This window comes from Anomaloglossus baeobatrachus, unplaced genomic scaffold, assembly GCF_048569485.1.
Source record: "Anomaloglossus baeobatrachus isolate aAnoBae1 unplaced genomic scaffold, aAnoBae1.hap1 Scaffold_3399, whole genome shotgun sequence".
Lineage (NCBI taxonomy): Eukaryota > Metazoa > Chordata > Amphibia > Anura > Aromobatidae > Anomaloglossus > Anomaloglossus baeobatrachus.
This window is the reverse complement of record NW_027442770.1, coordinates 42,678-63,753: the sequence shown is the minus strand read 5'-3', so window position 1 is coordinate 63,753 and position 21,076 is coordinate 42,678. Positions and strand designations below refer to the sequence as shown.

Here is a 21,076-nt window from a genome sequence, read left to right as displayed (position 1 = left end):
GATGTGCGGAGTGTTCAGGGGCAGCGGGCTCGTGGGGATGTGCGGAGTGTTCGGGGGCAGCGGGCTCTTGGGGATGTGCGGAGTGTTCGGGGGCAGCGGGCTCGTGGGGATGTGCGGAGTGTTCGGGGGCAGAGGGCTCTTGGGGATGTGCGGAGTGTTCGGGGGCAGCGGGCTCGTGGGGATGTGCGGAGTGTTCGGGGGCAGCGGGCTCGTGGGGATGTGCGGAGTGTTCGGGGGCAGCGGGCTCGTGCGGAGTGTTCGGGGGCAGCGGGCTCGTGTGGATGTGCGGAGTGTTCAGGGGCAGCGGGCTCGTGGGGATGTGCGGAGTGTTCGGGGGCAGCGGGCTCTTGGGGATGTGCGGAGTGTTCGGGGGCAGCGGGCTCGTGGGGATGTGCGGAGTGTTCGGGGGCAGAGGGCTCTTGGGGATGTGCGGAGTGTTCGGGGGCAGCGGGCTCGTGGGGATGTGCGGAGTGTTCGGGGGCAGCGGGCTCGTGGGGATGTGCGGAGTGTTCGGGGGCAGCGGGCTCGTGGGGATGGGCCCCTGTGCAGAGTGTTCGGGGGCAGCGGGCTCTAAGGGATGTGCGGAGTGTTCGGGGGCAGCGGGCTCGTGGGGATGTGCGGAGTGTTCGGGGGCAGCGGGCTCGTGGGGATGTGCGGAGTGTTCGGGGGCAGCGGGCTCGTGGGGATGTGCGGAGTGTTCGGGGGCAGCGTGTTCGGGGGCAGCGGGCTCGTGGGGATGCGCGGAGGGTTCGGGGGCAGCGGGCTCGTGGCGATGGGCCCCTGTGCGGAGGGTTCGGGGCAGCGGGCTCGTGGTGATGGGCCCCTGTGCGGAGTGTTCGGGGGCAGCGGGCTCGTGGTGATAGGCCCCTGTGCGGAGTGTTCGGGGGCAGCGGGCTCGTGGCGATGGGCCCCTGTGCGGAGTGTTCGGGGGCAGCGGGCTCGTGGTGATGGGCCCCTGTGCGGAGTGTTCGGGGGCAGCGGGCTTGTGGTGATGGGCCCCTGTGCGGAGTGTTCGGGGGCAGCGGGCTCGTGGCGATGGGCCCCTGTGCGGAGGGTTCGGGGCAGCGGGCTCGTGGCGATGGGCCCCTGTGCGGAGGGTTTGGGGGGCCACGTCTCGTCTCTCACTGCACCACCATTAGACGGTAATCTCTGCTCCGCATCCTCAGGCCATAATGCAGTAATTGTGGGGCGCACTGGGATGAGGGGCAGGAGGACACTGCGATCACTGGAGCCCCCCCCCTTCCCCGGAACCCACTAATCCCAGTACAGAAGAAAGCGAGTGTGGACCCCTGCTGCAGTCACTGGGGCTCTGGGCCTCGTGCGAGGGGCTGCCGTCGGCTCTGGTGTAACCTTGTGTATGCGGCACCGGGGGTGACTGGTGGTGCGGACGCCGGCTGTCAGCAGATCAGAAGGAGGGTGCGAGCGGTGACTGCAGGACACGGAGCAGACATAGAACAGGTCACTGATTTAATGAAGGACGTCCAGCAGCAACTACAACTCCCAGCAGACCCCGACCCATACAGGCCTCAGCCGGGAGCCACACGAGGATTAGAGGACGAGTATTAGAGCAGGAGCGTCATTATCCCCCATTATACAAGCACTAGATCCATCTATAGGCTTCAGAGCTGAACTCACTGTTCTGCTGCTCACCTGCAGTCTCCCCCCGTTCTCTGCTATTCGGGGGTCTGCAGTTTAGTTAGTAAGATCGTTACACCAGGTTTGTTCAGTCACTGGTACAATAAGTAATTGCCCCCCTGCATGACAGAAGCGGTCAGTGGAAACAGTCAGCAGGGAGGATCCGGGGGCTCAGTGCATCTTATAGAACTTCTTCAGGAGCGGACGTGGCGGTGGCTACAGCTCGGTGTGCGCCTGCATCTTGGCGGGGAGCACTCTGGTCCAGAAGTCATACTTTCCCGCCTTCAGCTGTTGTGCGGCGCTCGGCCTCAGGTTGATCTCCATGTAATCTTCCTCCACATCATACTGCGGCCAGTGCGCCAGGCCCGGCCCATTGGGGTCACTGGGGACAGCGAGGGAGAAAGAGGAAAACATCAACCTCAGCGCAGAACTGGAGGACGGGCAGCGATGGGGTCACATGGGCTGGGAGGAAGGGGGGGGGGGGAATGGCTGGTGAGGGGTCGGGGAATGGGAAGACTGAAGTGGAGGTCACATCCCAACCCCCCCCACCACCCTCCCTCAACTGCACCCCATACTCTTCCCCCCCACCGCACCCCCTACTCCCCCCCCACCACCACCACCACACCCCATAACCCCCCCCACACCGCACCCCATACTCCCCCCACCACCACCACCGCACCCCATACTCCCCCCCCCCACAACACCGCACCCCATACTCCCCCCCACCACCACCACCGCACCCCATAACCCCTCCTCACCACCACCACCGCACCCCATACTCCGCCCCCACCACCACCAGCTCCGCACCCCCCTCCTGGAATATACACCGCTCATGTCTTACCCGCTGCGGGCAAAGTTGGCCCAATATTTCATCACCACTTTGCTCAGATCCTTCTCTTCTTCGGTGGCCGCTCCTGAGAGGAATAGAAAAGCAGAATCAGTCACCGACCGAGAACAGAAGCGGAAACAAGAAAAGCAGAATCAGTCACCGACCGAGAACAGAAGCGGAAACAAGAAAAGCAGAATCAGTCACCGACCGAGAACAGAAGCGGAAACAAGAAAAGCAGAATCAGTCACCGACCGAGAACAGAAGCGGAAACAAGAAAAGCAGAATCAGTCACCGACCGAGAACAGAAGCGGAAACAAGAAAAGCAGAATCAGTCACCGACCGAGAACAGAAGCGGAAACAAGAAAAGCAGAATCAGTCACCGACCGAGAACAGAAGCGGAAAAGAAAAGCAGAATCAGTCACCGACCGAGAACAGAAGCGGAAACAAGAAAAGCAGAATCAGTCACCGACCGAGAACAGAAGCGGAAAAGAAAAGCAGAATCAGTCACCGACCGAGAACAGAAGCGGAAACAAGAAAAGCAGAATCAGTCACCGACCGAGAACAGAAGCGGAAACAAGAAAAGCAGAATCAGTCACCGACCGAGAACAGAAGCGGAAAAGAAAAGCAGAATCAGTCACCGACCGAGAACAGAAGCGGAAACAAGAAAAGCAGAATCAGTCACCGACCGAGAACAGAAGCGGAAAAGAAAAGCAGAATCAGTCACCGACCGAGAACAGAAGCGGAAACAAGAAAAGCAGAATCAGTCACCGACCGAGAACAGAAGCGAAAACAAGAAAAGCAGAATCAGTCACCGACCGAGAACAGAAGCGGAAAAGAAAAGCAGAATCAGTCACCGACCGAGAACAGAAGCGGAAAAGAAAAGCAGAATCAGTCACCGACCGAGAACAGAAGCGGAAACAAGAAATGATAGAGAGAATCCAACATGTAGGAAAACTCTGAATATACACATATATATATATTCTGTGCCAGAAAGTAGAATGACGGCTGCAGTGTGATTTACCACTCTCTTACTGAAATATACAAGGACCTCCCTGGAATAAACAGTGTCTGGATGGAACGAATGTTCCATCTCCTCTATGTAACACACAGCCATGATGGCGCCCGTCATGTGTAGCTGCCCCTGACATAGGCTTTGAAGACCCCCTACATATGAGGCAGAACTGTGCGCCAACACGCCGGAGGAGCACTCCTCCCCGCAGAGCGCACACCGGAGGATCCCGCAGAGCGCACACCGGAGGATCCCGCAGAGCGCACACCGGAGGATCCCGCAGAGCGCACACCGGAGGATCCCGCAGAGCGCACACCGGAGGATCCCGCAGAGCGCACACCGGAGGATCCCGCAGAGCGCACACCGGAGGATCCCGCAGAGCGCACACCGGAGGGTCCCGCAGAGCGCACACCGGAGGGTCCCGCAGAGCGCACACCGGAGGGTCCCGCAGAGCGCACACCGGAGGGTCCCCTCTCCCGACAGAGCGCACACCGAAGGGTCCCCTCTCCCGACAGAGCGCGCACCGGAGGATCCCCTCTCCCGACAGAGCGCACACCGGAGGATCCCCTCTCCCGACAGAGCGCACACCGGAGGGTCCCCTCTCCCGACAGAGCGCACACCGGAGGGTCCCCTCTCCCGACAGAGCGCACACCGGAGGGTCCCCTCTCCCGACAGAGCGCACACCGGAGGGTCCCCTCTCCCGACAGAGCGCACACCGGAGGGTCCCCTCTCCCGACAGAGCGCACACCGGAGGGTCCCCTCTCCCGACAGAGCGCACACCGGAGGGTCCCCTCTCCCGACAGAGCGCACACCGGAGGGTCCCCTCTCCCGACAGAGCGCACACCGGAGGGTCCCCTCTCCCGACAGAGCGCACACCGGAGGGTCCCCTCTCCCGACAGAGCGCACACCGGAGGGTCCCCTCTCCCGACAGAGCGCACACCGGAGGGTCCCCTCTCCCGACAGAGCGCACACCGGAGGGTCCCCTCTCCCGACAGAGCGCACACCGGAGGGTCCCCTCTCCCGACAGAGCGCACACCGGAGGGTCCCCTCTCCCGACAGAGCGCACACCGGAGGATCCCCTCTCCCGACAGAGCGCACACCGGAGGGTCCCCTCTCCCGACAGAGCGCACACCGGAGGATCCCTCTGGTCCTCAGTCTGTGGGACTCGGCCTCCGGACTTCCCATAAAGAATTCTATGTTGTGATTCTTCCGACCACAGAACAGTTCCCATTCTGGTTCCGTCCAGAGAACGCGGCAGTTTCTGGATTGTGCTGATATTTGGCTTCCCCTTTACATGATGGAGCCTTCTCTTGTATGTGTGGATTGCGCAGCGCAAGCATCTAATACTGAGCGTCGGCCTCTGCAGATCGACTTCTCCACAGTCTCTGAAGCTTTTGATGTTCTACTGAGTCAAATAAGTATTGGATCCTGCTGATCGTGTAAGTTTCCCACTGACACAGACATGAACAGTCTGTAATTTTAGGTTAATTGTAACAGTGAGAGAATATCCAAAATAAAATCCAGAAAATCACATATATAATTTATACAATGAAGAAAAAACAAAAAGCCAGCACTAAATGTGCACTTCAGCACTAAAAATTCCAAACTGTACTTATTATAAAAATTTTGAGATTTTTGGCAAAAAATTGCAATTTCTTGAGCTGCTTCGCCACGTCACGGCAAATCTCATTAGAGGCAGTCCTACACTAAAATATTTGTATAAAATGTGCCATACGGCCTCACATATGAATAGTAGAACTGCTCTCAGCAGCACTCACCTGGTCTATTTCAATCCCGTACCCATGACTGAGTCACGGCTGTGGGCGGGACAGGTCCAAGCAAATGCTGCATGAAGTAAATAGCCTGTGGACAAAGCCTGATGACTTAATGTGAACAGTCACCAACCGCCAAAATCTAGACAGATGGAATACATCCCAAATTGGGGTGCATAGCAAGGTGGGGGTCAGCCACCGACCAATTCAATGAAGAAAAAACAAAAAGCCAGCACTAAATGTGCACTTCAGCACTGAACATTCCAAACTGTACTTATTATAAAAATTTTGAGATTTTTGGCAAAAAATTGCAATAATTTATACAATGTATTTGCATTTTGTAGAGAGAAATAAGTATTGGATCCCGACCAACCATTAAGAGTTCTGGCTACAGACATTAGCCGATCCTAATCCCCTCGTTCCCTGCATTACAGACGGCTCTTCCATTGTCCCCTGTATAAAAGCCTCCAGTCCACAGACTCCATTAATCTGTCAGACTCTAACCTCTACAACATGGGCGACCAGAGAGTCAGGGGCAGGACCATAGACCTGCACAAGGCTGGAATGGAGAAGACCATAGACCTGCACAAGGCTGGAATGGAGAAGACCATAGACCTGCACAAGGCTGGAATGGAGAAGACCATAGACCTGCACAAGGCTGGAATGGAGAAGACCATACACCTGCACAAGGCTGGAAGGGAGAAGACCATAGACCTGCACAAGGCTGGAATGCAGAAGATCATAGACCTGCACAAGGCTGGAATGCAGAAGATCATAGACCTGCACAAGGCTGGAATGCAGAAGATCATAGACCTGCACAAGGCTGGAATGGAGAAGACCATAGACCTGCACAAGGCTGGAATGGAGAAGACCATAGACCTGCACAAGGCTAGAATGGAGAAGACCATAGACCTGCACAAGCCTGGAATGGAGAAGACCATAGACCTGCACAAGGCTGGAATGGAGAAGACCATAGACCTGCACAAGCCTGGAATGTAGAAGACCATAGACCTGCACAAGGCTGGAATGGAGAAGATCATAGACCTGCACAAGGCTGGAATGGAGAAGATCATAGACCTGCACAAGGCTGGAATGGAGAAGATCATAGACCTGCACAAGGCTGGAATGGAGAAGACCATAGACCTGCACAAGGCTGGAATGGAGAAGACCATACACCTGCACAAGGCTGGAATGGAGAAGACCATAGACCTGCACAAGGCTGGAATGGAGAAGATCATAGACCTGCACAAGGCTGGAATGGAGAAGATCATAGACCTGCACAAGGCTGGAATGCAGAAGATCATAGACCTGCACAAGGCTGGAATGGAGAAGACCATAGACCTGCACAAGGCTGGAATGGAGAAGACCATAGACCTGCACAAGCCTGGAATGGAGAAGACCATAGACCTGCACAAGCCTGGAATGGAGAAGACCATAGACCTGCACAAGGCTGGAATGCAGAAGATCATAGACCTGCACAAGGCTGGAATGGAGAAGATCATAGACCTACTGTCACACACGGAGTAGGAGATGTCCGTATATAACGCGTGACACATACGATCAGACCAACGGGCGTCTGATGCACTACCAAAAACTCCACAAAAAGGGGGAAACACCAGGGCCATGATAAAACAGAGCTCCCAGACACCAGGCAGAGCAGTGAGGCATACCTCCTGAACTCACCTCAGACTGACTCCTGAGCTCCCTAGTGTCCCTATAGAGGTTCTTTCAACCTGTCAGTGAGCAGGATACCTTGGACCCTCAGCTGGCCCTAAACTCACCCTATATAGTGAGTAGACCAACGAGTACACTAGACTCGCCCCTACACGAATAAACATGGAGGGAAAGGAAAGATAGACGAGGGAATAAACAGAAGGATACAAAACACCAAACTACATCATAGCAGACGGATTCTTTAGCAGCAGGTGGATGGGCACAGGACAAAACCTCAGCAGCTCCTTCCACCAGGCTGGCCAGAGTAGAACTGACTCTAACAGCAGCAAGGACTGCTGGGAAGGCTCCAGCATTTAACCTAAACGGGCGTAGACCCAAAGCAGCTACAGCTGAGCTGCCCTGCTCAGAGCTGCTGGACACAAAACCTGAAATTAACTCATGAGACACCAAAGGAAAGGAAACCTCGTTTAAACGAGGAGTCAAGATGGAGATGGAAGGCTCCAGTCCTAAGGCTGTCACTGGTCTCAAAACAGCAGGGAGACGTCAGTGACACCTACGCAAGGCTAGAATAGGCTACAAGAGCATAAGTAAGACGCTGGGTGAGAAGGAGACAACTGTTAGTGCAATAGTAAGAAGGCGACCCACGTGCAGCCGGCCCGTCTGAAGAAGGCCCACGTGCAGCCGGCCCGTCTGAAGAAGGCCCACGTGCAGCCGGCCCGTCTGAAGAAGGCCCACGTGCAGCCGGCCCGTCTGAAGAAGGCCCACGTGCAGCCGGCCCGTCTGAAGAAGGCCCACGTGCAGCCGGACCGTCTGAAGAAGGCCCACGTGCAGCCGGACCGTCTGAAGAAGGCCCACGTGCAGCCGGACCGTCTGAAGAAGGCCCACGTGCAGCCGGACCGTCTGAAGAAGGCCCACGTGCAGCCGGACCGTCTGAAGAAGGCCCACGTGCAGCCGGACCGTCTGAAGAAGGCCCACGTGCAGCCGGACCGTCTGAAGAAGGCCCACGTGCAGCCGGACCGTCTGAAGAAGGCCCACGTGCAGCCGGACCGTCTGAAGAAGGCCCACGTGCAGCCGGACCGTCTGAAGTTTGCCAATGACACCTGGATGATTCTGAGAGGGATTGGGAAAAAGGTGCTGGGGGCAGATGAGACAAAAATTCAACTCTTTGTAATCAACTTAACTCGCCATGTTTGGAGGAAGAGAAATGCTGCCTATGACAAACAACACCATCCCCACTGTCAAGTATTGAGGTGGAAACATTATGTTTTGGGGTTGTTTCTCTGCGAAGGGCACAGGAGTACTTCACCGCCTCAATGGGACAATGGATGAACCCATGTACCGTAAAATCCTGAGTTACAACCTCCTTCTCTCCGCCAGGACATTAAAAATGGGTCGTGGCTGGGTCTTCCAGCACCACAATGACCCAAAACATACACCCAAGGCAACAAAGGAGTGGCTCAAAAAGAAGCACATTAGGGTCATGGAGTGGCCTAGCCGGTCTCCAGACCTGAATCCCATAGAAAACGTATGAAGGAGCTGAATCCCTGGAGTCGCCGAGCGACAGCCAGAAAGAGATGATCTGCAAAGAGGAGAGGAACAAAATCCTCCTGACATCAAACCTCCAACTACAAAACCGCCAGACTGTAGGGCGGCCAACAAGGGGATGGCCACCAAGTATTAAGTCTTCCTTGCCAGAGGGATCCAATACTTATTTCTGTCTGCAAAATGCAAATACATTTATATAATTTATACAATGTGATTTTCTGGATTTCATTTTGGATATTCTCTCACTGTTACAAGTGACATAAAATAATAGACGGTTCATGACTGTGTCTGTGGGAATCTTACACAATCAGCAGGGATCCAATACTTATTTCCTTCACTGTATGTGCTGTAGATGGAGGATATTAATTTTTTTCTACATTTCTCCCACCATGTTTAGTTGTTCACAGATCGGTGACCTCTGACCATCTTTCTCCTGGGAGACTCTGCCTCTCTCACTTCAGCTTTTCATAATACTGAGCGTTCAGTCCTAACTCTCCTCAGATTTGTTGCTTTCATCAATATCTAAACTGAATTTTGTTCTATATTCTGTGTGTGACCATATGGTGATGAGAAGTTCAGAAATCACCACATTCTTATTTTCTGTACATTTTAGCCAGTGTCCCAACTTTTTTGGAATGGGGTTTGTATTAATATTTTGTATTCTGTATCGCTGTGTTCCCCCGCACCACAAAGTAAGAAAGACCCCAGTGTTTCACAATGGAAAAGTGGTTGATTTATATATGCCTCTGTATATAAACAGCACCCCGCGTGTATCACTGCAGATAAAGGGGTCATGTTATGATTCAGGGACCGAGGAGCATCAAAAAAGTAACAGAGTGGCTGGAAACTTAACGGACTGCAGACCTAACCCTGACACACAACTAGAATTAGCAGAGGGACGAGCCTACGATGACCTGGACGCCTCGACAAAGCAGGAGAACTAAATAAATCTCACAGATAGAAATATAAGAAAGCTAATCTGCCTCGGAGCAATCCCCAAAGATATAGATAGCCCCCCACATGTAAAGACTACAGTGATATAGAAAAACACAATACAAAGCTAGAAAAGACAGTTTCAGCAAAGGTGAGGCCCAAACTATCTTTATAGGAAAGGATAGGAAGGAGCAACTGTCTGCAGCCGTAAAAACCCTAATATATACCAGCACTTCTGATATGGAAAAATCCTGAGGTCACACAACCTCTCCCCCACTGTATCAGCACTCAAATGTTACTGGGATCCAAAAACACTAATATAGATGAGGGACTGAATAATACCAAGCATGTCAAAAACAACACATAGCAGAATCATGGAGCTAAGTATACAGACAGTCCCAGCAGGGAATGATCCAATTCCACCAAGAACTCCACACAGACAAAATAGGAATCAAGCAGTAGTATTGAAGCAGAGAAAGCAACAAGAAAGTGGAAAACAAACAGCAGAGACACAAAGACCAACTTATCTGAGAGGAGTTCTGGCCGTGAGCAGGGCTGGTTTCAGAATGTCCTTAACACACAGGAGCAGTTGACCACCGGCAAGTAACCAGAGAAAACTACTCAGTTAAATAGCCCAATCTGACCCAGATTGCCAGTCCTCTACAGGTGTGTGGCTTTCATTCCACACATCAACTGCACCTCCAGCACTGACCACAAGAGGGAGCCCCAAACTGGAAAATGTATTCACAACAGGGTCACCTGTAAACAGAACATCGCCCTTCAAGAAAGGACCCCCTATCACGAAGAACACCTCATCCCCGTGATCGGCCTTCACATAGTCTGGCTTGGAATCATCAAAGAAGGACGGCCGGTGCTGGAACTCGTAGAAGTAGGTGGGATGGCCGGAATCTGGAATATAAGACTGGAGATCAGAAGGTTGTGCGGACCCCCGCCAGCACCGGGAGGGGGCAGCAATGCCTGTAACGTCAAGACACCACATATGCGGAGCAGATTCTGCATCTCGCGCATCCTACCTCTGTGGTACTTGGCCGTTCTTAGTGCTGGGATGACAAAGATCAGATCACCAACCAGATCTATGAAACGGTCCCGGATCTCAGCAGGATCACTCACATCTCCAATGTACTCGTCTATCAGGAGGCTGGTGGCGCTGCTGAATGGCCCCTGAAATACACAAGAACCCCAGAATATCACTGTCCACGGCTGCCATCCTCTGCTGCTGCTGGAGGTCACAGACACGTGGAGCTGTGGTGGACGCGGTTTCAGGACGTGGTGGGCACCATGGGCCGGATCAGGATGGTGTTGCAGCTGGAGGAGGTTTAGCCATCACGGGGTGGGCACATCATGGTTGTGGCCACCACCCTGTAGCTTACACCCATGCACAAGGGCCACATAATCCACCCTTAGTGATTGTTAGCAGCGCTCATACCAGAATGGGGAAGTTCTTCAGTATTTCTTCCATCGCCCCTCTCTCCATTCCTTCTCGTAATCCGGAGATGTTCATCCCCTGAGGGTAAAATGAGGGAAAGACTGATTTCCAGCACAAAGCTCATCGGGGTCAGCTCGGCCTTTCCTCCCCGGCCCTTCCTCCCAGACCAGTCTTACCAATGGGAGAATCCATCCAAATTCCTGGTTGTTGACTCCCGTCATGAAAGGAACGCTGTTCACCTCTTTATCAGCCATTATCTGTTCCGCGGCTTTAGGGAAGAACGTCCCATCAACACTCGCAGGCAGAGGCATTCGTTTCTACAGATGGAGAAAAGTGGCAGCTGAAGCCCACCGCGGACCCCCAAGACATTTAGGAGAAATAAGATGCTCCATCAAAGCCGTCATCAGTACGTAGACGACATCTATAGGTTTATTCTCAAGCTCTTTGGGGGGAAAATTGCAAGGTGTGTAAAAGTGACCGATGTGTAAAGGTGGGGGGCCAGTGGAGGGAGGACAGGAGGTGCAGTGCTGGAGAGGGGAAGGTCAAGGAACCAAAGGACATCAGGTGCAGTCCTGGGGGGGGGGGGGGGGCACTGGAGAAGAGTACAGGAGGTGCAACTGTCACTGGAACGTAGAGCAGGAGGGGAGGTCCTGAGGGGGCCAATGGAGCGGAGGACAGGAGGTAGGGGGCCTAGGTGTCATTAGAGTGGGGGAAAGGAGGTCGGGTAGTGGTGGGGGGTTAGAGGTCCTGGAGCGGAGGACAGGAGATTTAGTCAGAGGGGGATGGTTCACTGGAGAGGAGAACAGGTGGTGTAGGGGGCAGGTGTTACTAGAGTGGGGGAAAGAAGCAGAGTACAGGAGATGCAGTTGTGTTAGGAGGCACTGGATGGGAGGACATAAGGTGCAGTCATGGGGTGGTGGGGTGGGAGGCAGTGGATCGGAGGACAGGAGGTGAAGTAGTGGGGCGTCCTGGAGACAGGGACAGGTGGTGAAGTTGTGGGATTTCACTGGGTCGGAGGACAGGAGGTGCAGTCGTGGGGCACCCTGGAGTGGAGGACAGGAGGTTCTGAATAATAACATTCTTTCCTTCTACAGTACAGACCAAAAGTTTGGACACACCACCTCATTCAAAGAGTTTTCTTTATTTTCATGAGTCTGAAAATTGTAGATTCACATTAAAGGCATCAGAACTATGAATTGCCACATGTGGAGTGAAATACTTAACAAACAAGTGTGACACAAGTGACAATCTGTCTTATATTCTAGGTTCTTCACAGTCGCCCCCTTTTGCTTTGATTACTGCTTTGCACACTCTTGGCGAGCTTCAGGAGGTAGTCACCGGAAATGGTCTTCACTTCACCCTGTCAGGTGCCCTGTCAGGTTTAATAATTGGGATTTCTTGCCTTATAAATGGGGTTGGGCCCATCAGTTGTGTTGTGCAGAGTCTGGTGGATACAGCCGATTGTCCTACTGAATACACTGTTAGCTGCTTTTTTCTTGCCATAATACAAATTCTAAGTAAAGAAAAATGAGCGGCCATCATTACATTAAGAAATGAAGGTCAGGCAGTCCGAAAAATTGGGAAAACTTTGAAAGTGTCCCCAAGTTCAGTGGCAAAAACCATCAAATGCTATAAAGAAACTGGCTCACATGAGGACCACCCCAGGAAAGGAAGACCAAGAAACGCCTCTGCTGCGGAGGATAAGTTTATCCAAGTCACCAGCCTCAGAAATCGCAGGTTAACAGCAGCTCAGATTAGAGACCAGGTCAATGCCGCACAGATCTAGCAGCAGACACATCTCTAGAACAACTGTTAAGAGGAGGCTTTGTGCAGCAGCCTTCATGGTAAAATAGCTGCTAGGAAACCATTGCTAAGGACCGGCAACAAGCAAAAGAGACCACAAGGAATGGACATTAGACCAGTGGAAATCTGTGCTTTGCTCTGATGAGTCCAAATTTGAGATCTTTGGATCCAACCACCGTGTCTTTGTAGAAAAGGTGAACGGATGGACTCTACATGCCTGGTTCCCACCGTGAAGCATGGAGGAGGAGGTGTGATGGGGGAGGGGGGGCTTTGCTGGTGACACCGTTGGGGGAAGGCATACAGAACCAGCATGGCTCCACAGCATCTTGCAGCGGCCTGCTATTCCATCCGGTTTGCGTTTAGTTGGACCATCATTTATTTTTCAACAGGACAATGACCCCAAACACACCTCCAGGCTGTGTAAGGGCTATGTGACTAAGAAGGAGACTGATGGGGGCTACACCAGATGACCTGGCCTCCACAGTCACCAGACCTGAACCCAATCGAGATGGTTTGGGGTGAGCTGGACCGCAGAGTGAAGGCAAAAGGGCCAACAAGTGCTAAGCATCTCTGGGAACTCCTTCAAGACTGTGGAAGACCATTTCCGGTGACTGAAGCTCATCAAGAGAATGCCAAGAGTGTGCAAAGCAGGAATCAAAGCAAAAGGCGGCGACTGTGAAGAACCTAGAATATAAGACATATTGTCAGTTGTGTCACACTTGTTTGTTAAGTCTTTCATTCCACATGTGATAATTCATAGTTTGATGCCTTCAATGTGAATCTACAATTTTCAGAGTCATGAAAATAAAGAAAACTCTTTGAATGAGGAGGTGTGTCCAAACTTTTGGTCTGTACTGTAGAAGGAAAGAATGTTAGTGTTCAGAACCTCCTGTCCTCCACTCCAGGGTGCCCCACAACTGCACCTCCTGTCCTCAGAGGGTGTTGTCCAAACCTTTGGTCTGTACTGTATATAACGTCATACATTTTATTTAGCTGCGGAGCTGTATTCATAATTCTGCACCGCTTTCTGACAATAGGAAATCAGTGTGAAGTAGGCATAGGTGGTGATTGCTCCCTGCCGTCCTGGGTGTCGGGGTGTGGTGGGGGCCGGGGGTTGGACCCTGTGACTGCACTGACCGTACCATAGACAGAACCAGAGACAGGATCTCTTCTCCAGATTTCGCCTTCAGACAGTCCACCAGCGCGTCCACAGCGCAGCCCGAAATATTGGCCACAATCTGCAGGGAGAGATCAGTCTGATGGCAGTAAGGCCGCATCGCTTTCCCATTGCTGCGCGTGCTAGTTCTCTCTGGCGTCACACACCAGCCATCAGTGGCCTTGACCCTGCAGACCCCCTTCCCTCTTCACAAAATCCAGCAGAGTTGTGGCGATGATCCGGAGATGGCAGCAGAGTAAGCGCCGATCCCTCACCACGAGCGCCCGACCGGCGGCAGAGTCATGGTTCTTACCATCCTTCACTCGATGGTTGTGGCACATGGATCGCGGCTGGACAGTGAATCCCCGATTGCACCGGACGCTGCACAGACCACCCCGTCACACAAGCATTCTGCGCGTCTCCACACGGCGCTGGGCATCAGCCGCACAATACATCATGTTATGGTGGAATTAACACTTACATTGCTGTAAAACACACTTTCTTCTTTAGACTTGGCCACCAAACCCGGCATTAAGGCTACGCCACTCTCCGCAATAGCTCTGTGGAATAAGCCTTTGGCCAATGGAGACGCCACCTGAAAGTAAGAACCGCACAGGAGGCAGGAAGGTTAGGGGTTAAATGTCAGGTCCTCACCTTCACCTACAAGACAACCGCCCAATCAGAGCACACCATTTTACAGGACCAACACATGTAAGAGGATCACAACCGCTCACCAGTGCTGAGATGCTGATCCCCCCCGCAGACTCCCCAAATATCGTCACAGAGTCGGGGTCCCCTCCGAAATCCACAATGTTCTCCTGAACCCACTGGAGGGCTGCAACCTGATCCAAGAAGCCATAGTTCCCAGGAGCTCGGTCATCTCCAGAGCTGCGACAGGGAAACATCGGGGGCAACAGAGGGGGGCATTATCATCCATGGCCTAACTCTGAGCATGCAAGTCACTGACACGCTAGACATTACCTCAAGAAGCCGAGGAGCCCCAGCCGGTACTGGATGGAGACCACTACAAGGTTTTCATGGGCACCTAGTGCAGAACCCTCAAACATCATGGCTCCCCCCATCACCAGGGCACCTCCATGTATAAACACCATGACCTGAGCAAGGAGCAGAAACTGTTCATTACTTGGGAACAAAGGTCAGTGTGAATGAGATTTCCAGACTTCATCCCAAATCAGAATGATAAGGGACCGCCATGGGCACGGCCTCCATGCCCACATAAGTGGAAGCTGTGAACTCTGCATTTACACATGGCCGTGGTTATATGGCATTGTCAGTCGCACAATACACACGTGACACATACACGTGACACATACCGGCAGCTTCTCCCCCTTCACTCGATCCGCAGGTGTGAATATGTTTAGGTACAGACAGTCCTCCGATGCTGGGGGTATATCACACTTGGCCTTCACTGCCTCCAGTAACTGCTCCATCGCGTGATAATCCTGTAGACACCTGTAACAAATAGATATATTGAGAATAAAAAATAAAAATTGTGGGATGGGGTGCGCTGCTGATCAGCATGAAAGGCCGTGGCAATGTGGCTAAAGATGAAATTGATTAGTAATAAAAAGTGGGGATTGTCGGATACTACGTGTTATTGGGATGGACTGACCCCCTCCTCAGGTGTCTATACAATAAATGGATGGATACTCCATCCATATAGATAAACAAATGGGTGTGGGAGGGGGATAGGGTCATTACAATATTATAGATTGAACAATTAACAAATTAATAGATGCACTAAATGACATGTTAAAATGATCGCTTAGATTAAGAACATAATATTTAAAAAAAAAACATGCGCACACCCATATATATTATATATATTGTAAGAGGGGGAATTAAATTAGTGAGACTCTTACATTGTAAATACTGCTGCACTGCGAATGAGCGGCTCTACACAGCGATATGACTAATAAGTGATAACAGTTTATTTGTTGGATATTTTATCTTTATTTTACTTAAAATATTTATAAATTGGCTTCTATACGGATATTGAGACCTTCGGGAATAAGGATGGTCAGTTTACAAGTCCAGTAGCTTTTGTGAATGATCTTCCCCGTGGTGCGCTCAGGAGCTGCTCCAAAATAGTAGCTGGAAGGTCGGCGGCTCCCACCACGCTCCATGACGAAGTGTTTGCAGACGCTGCAGTTACAAAGCCCTTGCCTGATGTTAGACCTGTGTTTCTTCAGAAGATTCCTCATAGCGTCCACTGTGCGGTCCACGTATTGAAGGCCACAGCTACATTCCAGCAGATATACGATATACAAGCTGTTACAATTAAGAAGCTGCTTGATTGGGAAGGTTTCTTGTGTAATTTTGTCCCATGTTCTATACTACCCTGTGTGCAGAATTATTAGGCAGATGAGTATTGTGATCACATGATGCTTGTTATACATGTCGTCCTACTCCAAGCTGTATAGGCTGAGAGCCAACTACCAATGAAGTAACTCCGGTGCTGTGCCTCTCTGTAATGAGGAGGGTGCGGTGTAATGACACAACACCCTATATAAGGGGTGCGCAATTATTAGGCAACTTCCTTTCCTTTGGCAGAATGAGTCAGAAGAGAGATGTGACGGGCTCTGAAAAGTCCATATTGTGCGATGTCTTGCAGAGGGACGCAGCAGTCTTGAAATTGCCAAACTTTTGAAGCGTGATCACCGAACAATCAAGCGTTTCATGGCAAATAGCCAACAGGGTGGCAAGAAGCGTGCTGGGCAAAAAAGCCGCAAAATAACTGCCCATAAATTGAGGAAAATCAAGCGTGAAGCTGCCAAGAGGCCATTTGCCACCGGTTTGTCCATATTTCAGAGCTGCAACGTTACTGGAGCATCAAAAAGCACAAGATGTGCCATACTCAGGGACAGGCCAAGGTAAGGAAGGCTGAAAACCACCACCTCTGACCAAGAAACATGAGATAAAACCTCAAGACTGGGCCAAGAAATATCTGAAGACTGATTCTTCACAGGTTTTATGGATAATGAAATGAGAGTGACTCTTGATGGGCAGATGGATGGGCCCGAGGCTGGATCAGTAAAGGGCAGAGAGCTCCACTTCGACTCAGACGCCAGCGAGGTGGAGGTGGGCACTGGTATGGGCTGGGATCAGCAAAGATCAACTTGTGGGACCTTTCCGGGTTGAGGATGGAGGAAGCTCAACTCCCAGACCTACTGCCAGCTTCTGGAAGACAACTTCTTCAAGCAGTGGTACAGGAAGAAGTCGGTATCGTTCAAGAAAACCATGATTTTCATGCAGGACAATGCTCCATCACATGCATCCAACTACTCCACAGCGCGGCTGGCCAGTAAAGGTCTAAAAGATGAAAAATAATGACGTGGCCTCCTTGTTCACCTGATCTGAACCCCATAGAGAACCTGTGGTCCCTCATAAAATGTGAGATCTACAGGGAGGGAAAACAGTGCACGTCTAGAGGCTGTGGAGTCTAGAGGCTGTGGAGTCTAGAGGCTGTGGAGTCTAGAGGCTGTGGAGTCTAGAGGCTGTGGAGTCTAGAGGCTGTGGAGTCTAGAGGCTGTGGAGTCTAGAGGCTGTGGAGGCTGCGGTGGCTGGGGGCTGCGGTGGCTGGGGGCTGCGGTGGCTGGGGGCTGCGGTGGCTGGGGGCTGCGGTGGCTGGGGGCTGCGGTGGCTGGGGGCTGCGGTGGCTGCTGCACGCAATGTGGATGGTAAACAGATGAAGCAATGACAGGATCTATGGATGGTGGCTGCTGAGGGTCATCAGAAAGAAAGGGGGCTATATTGGGCACTCATTTTTTGGGTTTGTTTTTGCAGTCAGGAATGTTTATTTCTATATGTTGTGCAGTTATATTGGTTTCCTGGTGACAATAAACAAGTGAGATGGGAATAGATCTGGTTTTTATTAAGTTGCCTAATAATTCTGCACAGTAATAGTCACCTGCACAAACAGATCCTCCTAAGAAGCCGAATCTAAAGACCTCTCCAACTGCCAAAAATATTAACCCCTCCAACTGCCAAAAATATTAAGCTTTGATATTTCTGAGTCTTTTGGGTGATTGAGAACATAGTTGTTGATCAATAATAAAAAAATCCTCTAAAATACAACTTGCCTAATAATTCTGCACACCGTGTAGAGCACCACATGCCTTTCGGGTGACCGCACTGGACACCCCCGTGAGGCCTGGGATTAGTGTATTGTTACTTGTCCCTGGGGGCGAATAGATTTTTATGTTGCCTGTGCACAGCGCCGGTAAGTGGTGGGTCATCTACCGATATGTGCCAATGCTTTTGGACTAGTTTTGTTTATGGTTGTATACGAGTTATTAAAAGTGGTGATCAGACTGGATCTGAAATCTGTGATAGGATCTGTATCAGATTTAGCCGGATTATTGAGATTATGCTTCATTCTAGTGATACAATCGTTTAGATGAATTGTGCCTGCGCTACAGACGGCAGGACGCTCCCCCTGCCCTCAGCACCGGAGGATCCGTAAGCAGCACTCCGGATCTCTCGGGTGACAGCAGCCACCTCAACCTACGGAGAGGATCCGTCACCCGTACAACCATGCTCCAGTGCTGTGCCTGCGGCGCCACACACAGGGGACTGCGGCGCAACACACAGGGGACTGCGGCGCAACACACAGGGGACTGCGGCGCAACACACAGGGGACTGCGGCGCCACACACAGGGGACTGCGGCGCCACACACAGGGGACTGCGGCGCCACACACAGGGGACTGCGGCGCCACACACAGGGGACTGCGGCGCAACACACAGGGGACTGCGGCGCAACACACAGGGGACTGCGGCGCAACACACAGGGGACTGCGGCGCAACACACAGGGGACTGCGGCGCAACACACAGGGGACTGCGGCGCCACACACAGGGGACTGCGGCGCCACACACAGGGGACTGCGGCGCCACACACAGGGGACTGCGGCGCCACACACAGGGGACTGCGGCGCCACACACAGGGGACTGCGGCGCCACACACAGGGGACTGCGGCGCAACACACAGGGGACTGCGGCGCAACACACAGGGGACTGCGGCGCAACACACAGGGGACTGCGGCGCCACACACAGGGGACTGCGGCGCCACACACAGGGGACTGCGGCGCCACACACAGGGGACTGCGGCGCCACACACAGGGGACTGCGGCGCCACACACAGGGGACTGCGGCGCCACACACAGGGGACTGCGGCGCAACACACAGGGGACTGCGGCGCAACACACAGGGGACTGCGGCGCCACACACAGGGGACTGCGGCGCCACACACAAGGGACTGCGGCGCAACACACAGGGGACTGCGGCGCACCCCCAAACTTCTCCACTGGTCTCTTAGGAGTTTACACAGGAGCGCCCCTCTTTTCATAATATAGGATACAGCATGACTGGGTTTGGAGTTCTGCTGCACCCACTCCTAAGTGCACTTACATCGGGGCGTAGTCGGAGGCCTCCCGCACGGAGGTCCATGCTGTGGGAGGTTCTGGGGCTGCAAACCTCAATGGACCCACCGGAGGTTTGGCGAAGGGGACTCCATAGAAGGCATGGACGGTTCTGTCTGTTCCCTCTGCAGACAGCGTCTTCCCCCGCAGCTCCCCATACTGTGTCTTCACCTGAGGGTGATCGTCCTCTACTAAAATCACAAAGAACAGCAGATTACTGGATGCAACAATGCAGGAACGTCATGTGCTCCGGTCCCTCAGAGCTGCGCTCACACCCTTCATCGGTCCAGCCCGGATCTTGTAAGCATTCCCTGCTTGCTGGAGCCATCGCCAGCGATCTGTGATCTGGGAATGGTCACATTTACACCAGGATCTGTGCCGTCATCTGATGGAGGAACAAGCGTCTCCGCACATTGCAAGACCTCAGGCTGCAAGGTGTGAACACGCCCCAGAAGACATTCATGTACAGCAGGTTATTATCCACAGGGTCACCGCTCCTTCACCCACTGCAGTCACATGACCGCGTGCGGGACAATACAGACGATCCTGTTACCGCCACGCCTAACACTACAGAGATCCCGCTGACAATCAGTGACCTCAGGCTACAGAACCGCACCCGGACATTAGAAGAGCGGAGAACTGCGGTGTCCTCTACACTGGATACAATGTATCCGACAAAACAACACCCGATACTCTGCAGCACATAGTGATAGAGGAGAGAACGCCCGATACTCTGCAGCACATAGTGATAGAGGAGAGAACACAGGACACAATGTATCAGAGAACACCCGATACTCTGCAGCACATAGTGATAGAGGAGAGAACACAGCACACAATGTATCAGAGAACGCCCGATACTCTGCAGCACATAGTGATAGAGGAGAGAACACAGCACACAATGTATCAGAGAACGCCCGATACTCTGCAGCACATAGTGATAGAGGAGAGAACACTGCACACAATGTATCAGAGAACACCCGATACTCTGCAGCACATAGTGATAGAGGAGAGAACACTGCACACAATGTATCAGAGAACGCCCGATACTCTGCAGCACATAGTGATAGAGGAGAGAACACAGCACACAATGTATCAGAGAACGCCCGATACTCTGCAGCACATAGTGATAGAGGAGAGAACGCCCGATACTCTGCAGCACATAGTGATAGAGGAGAGAACACTGCACACAATGTATCAGAGAACGCCCGATACTCTGCAGCACATAGTGATAGAGGAGAGAACACTGCACACAATGTATCAGAGAACGCCCGATACTCTGCAGCACATAGTGATAGAGGAGAGAACACAGGACACAATGTATCAGAGAACACCCGATACTCTGCAGCACATAGTGATAGAGGAGAGAACACTGCACACAATGTATCAGAGAACGCCCGATACTCTGCAGCACATAGTGATAGAGGAGAGAACACAGCACACAATGTATCAGAGAACGCCCGATACTCTGCAGCACATAGTGATAGAGGAGAGAACGCCCGATACTCTGCAGCACATAGTGATAGAGGAGAGAACACTGCACACAATGTATCAGAGAACGCCCGATACTCTGCAGCACATAGTGATAGAGGAGAGAACACAGCACACAATGTATCAGAGAACGCCCGATACTCTGCAGCACATAGTGATAGAGGAGAGAACACTGCACACAATGTATCAGAGAACGCCCGATACTCTGCAGCACATAGTGATAGAGGAGAGAACACTGCACACAATGTATCAGAGAACGCCCGATACTCTGCAGCACATAGTGATAGAGGAGAGAACACTGCACACAATGTATCAGAGAACGCCCGATACTCTGCAGCACATAG

At 52.4% G+C, this 21,076-nt stretch overlaps 1 protein-coding gene across 1 annotated transcript in view; it reads right to left on the bottom strand.

Moving 5' to 3' along the window:
- Positions 1-1,454: 1,454 nt before the first annotated feature.
- The window catches only part of LOC142271880 (fatty acyl-CoA hydrolase precursor, medium chain-like), a 40,065-nt gene continuing 20,443 nt past the window's right edge, over positions 1,455-21,076 (bottom strand). Inside the window, exons 2-13 of the mRNA XM_075332486.1 lie at positions 19,234-19,435; positions 15,138-15,276; positions 14,785-14,918; positions 14,538-14,691; positions 14,285-14,398; positions 13,790-13,885; positions 11,021-11,161; positions 10,845-10,922; positions 10,432-10,579; positions 10,157-10,306; positions 2,477-2,549; positions 1,455-2,017 (exon numbers count right to left, since the gene is read on the bottom strand). Of these exons, the coding sequence (XP_075188601.1) occupies positions 1,852-2,017; positions 2,477-2,549; positions 10,157-10,306; positions 10,432-10,579; positions 10,845-10,922; positions 11,021-11,161; positions 13,790-13,885; positions 14,285-14,398; positions 14,538-14,691; positions 14,785-14,918; positions 15,138-15,276; positions 19,234-19,435 (1,595 nt within the window). The 3' untranslated portion in view covers positions 1,455-1,851. The remainder of the gene's footprint in view (positions 2,018-2,476; positions 2,550-10,156; positions 10,307-10,431; positions 10,580-10,844; positions 10,923-11,020; positions 11,162-13,789; positions 13,886-14,284; positions 14,399-14,537; positions 14,692-14,784; positions 14,919-15,137; positions 15,277-19,233; positions 19,436-21,076) is intronic.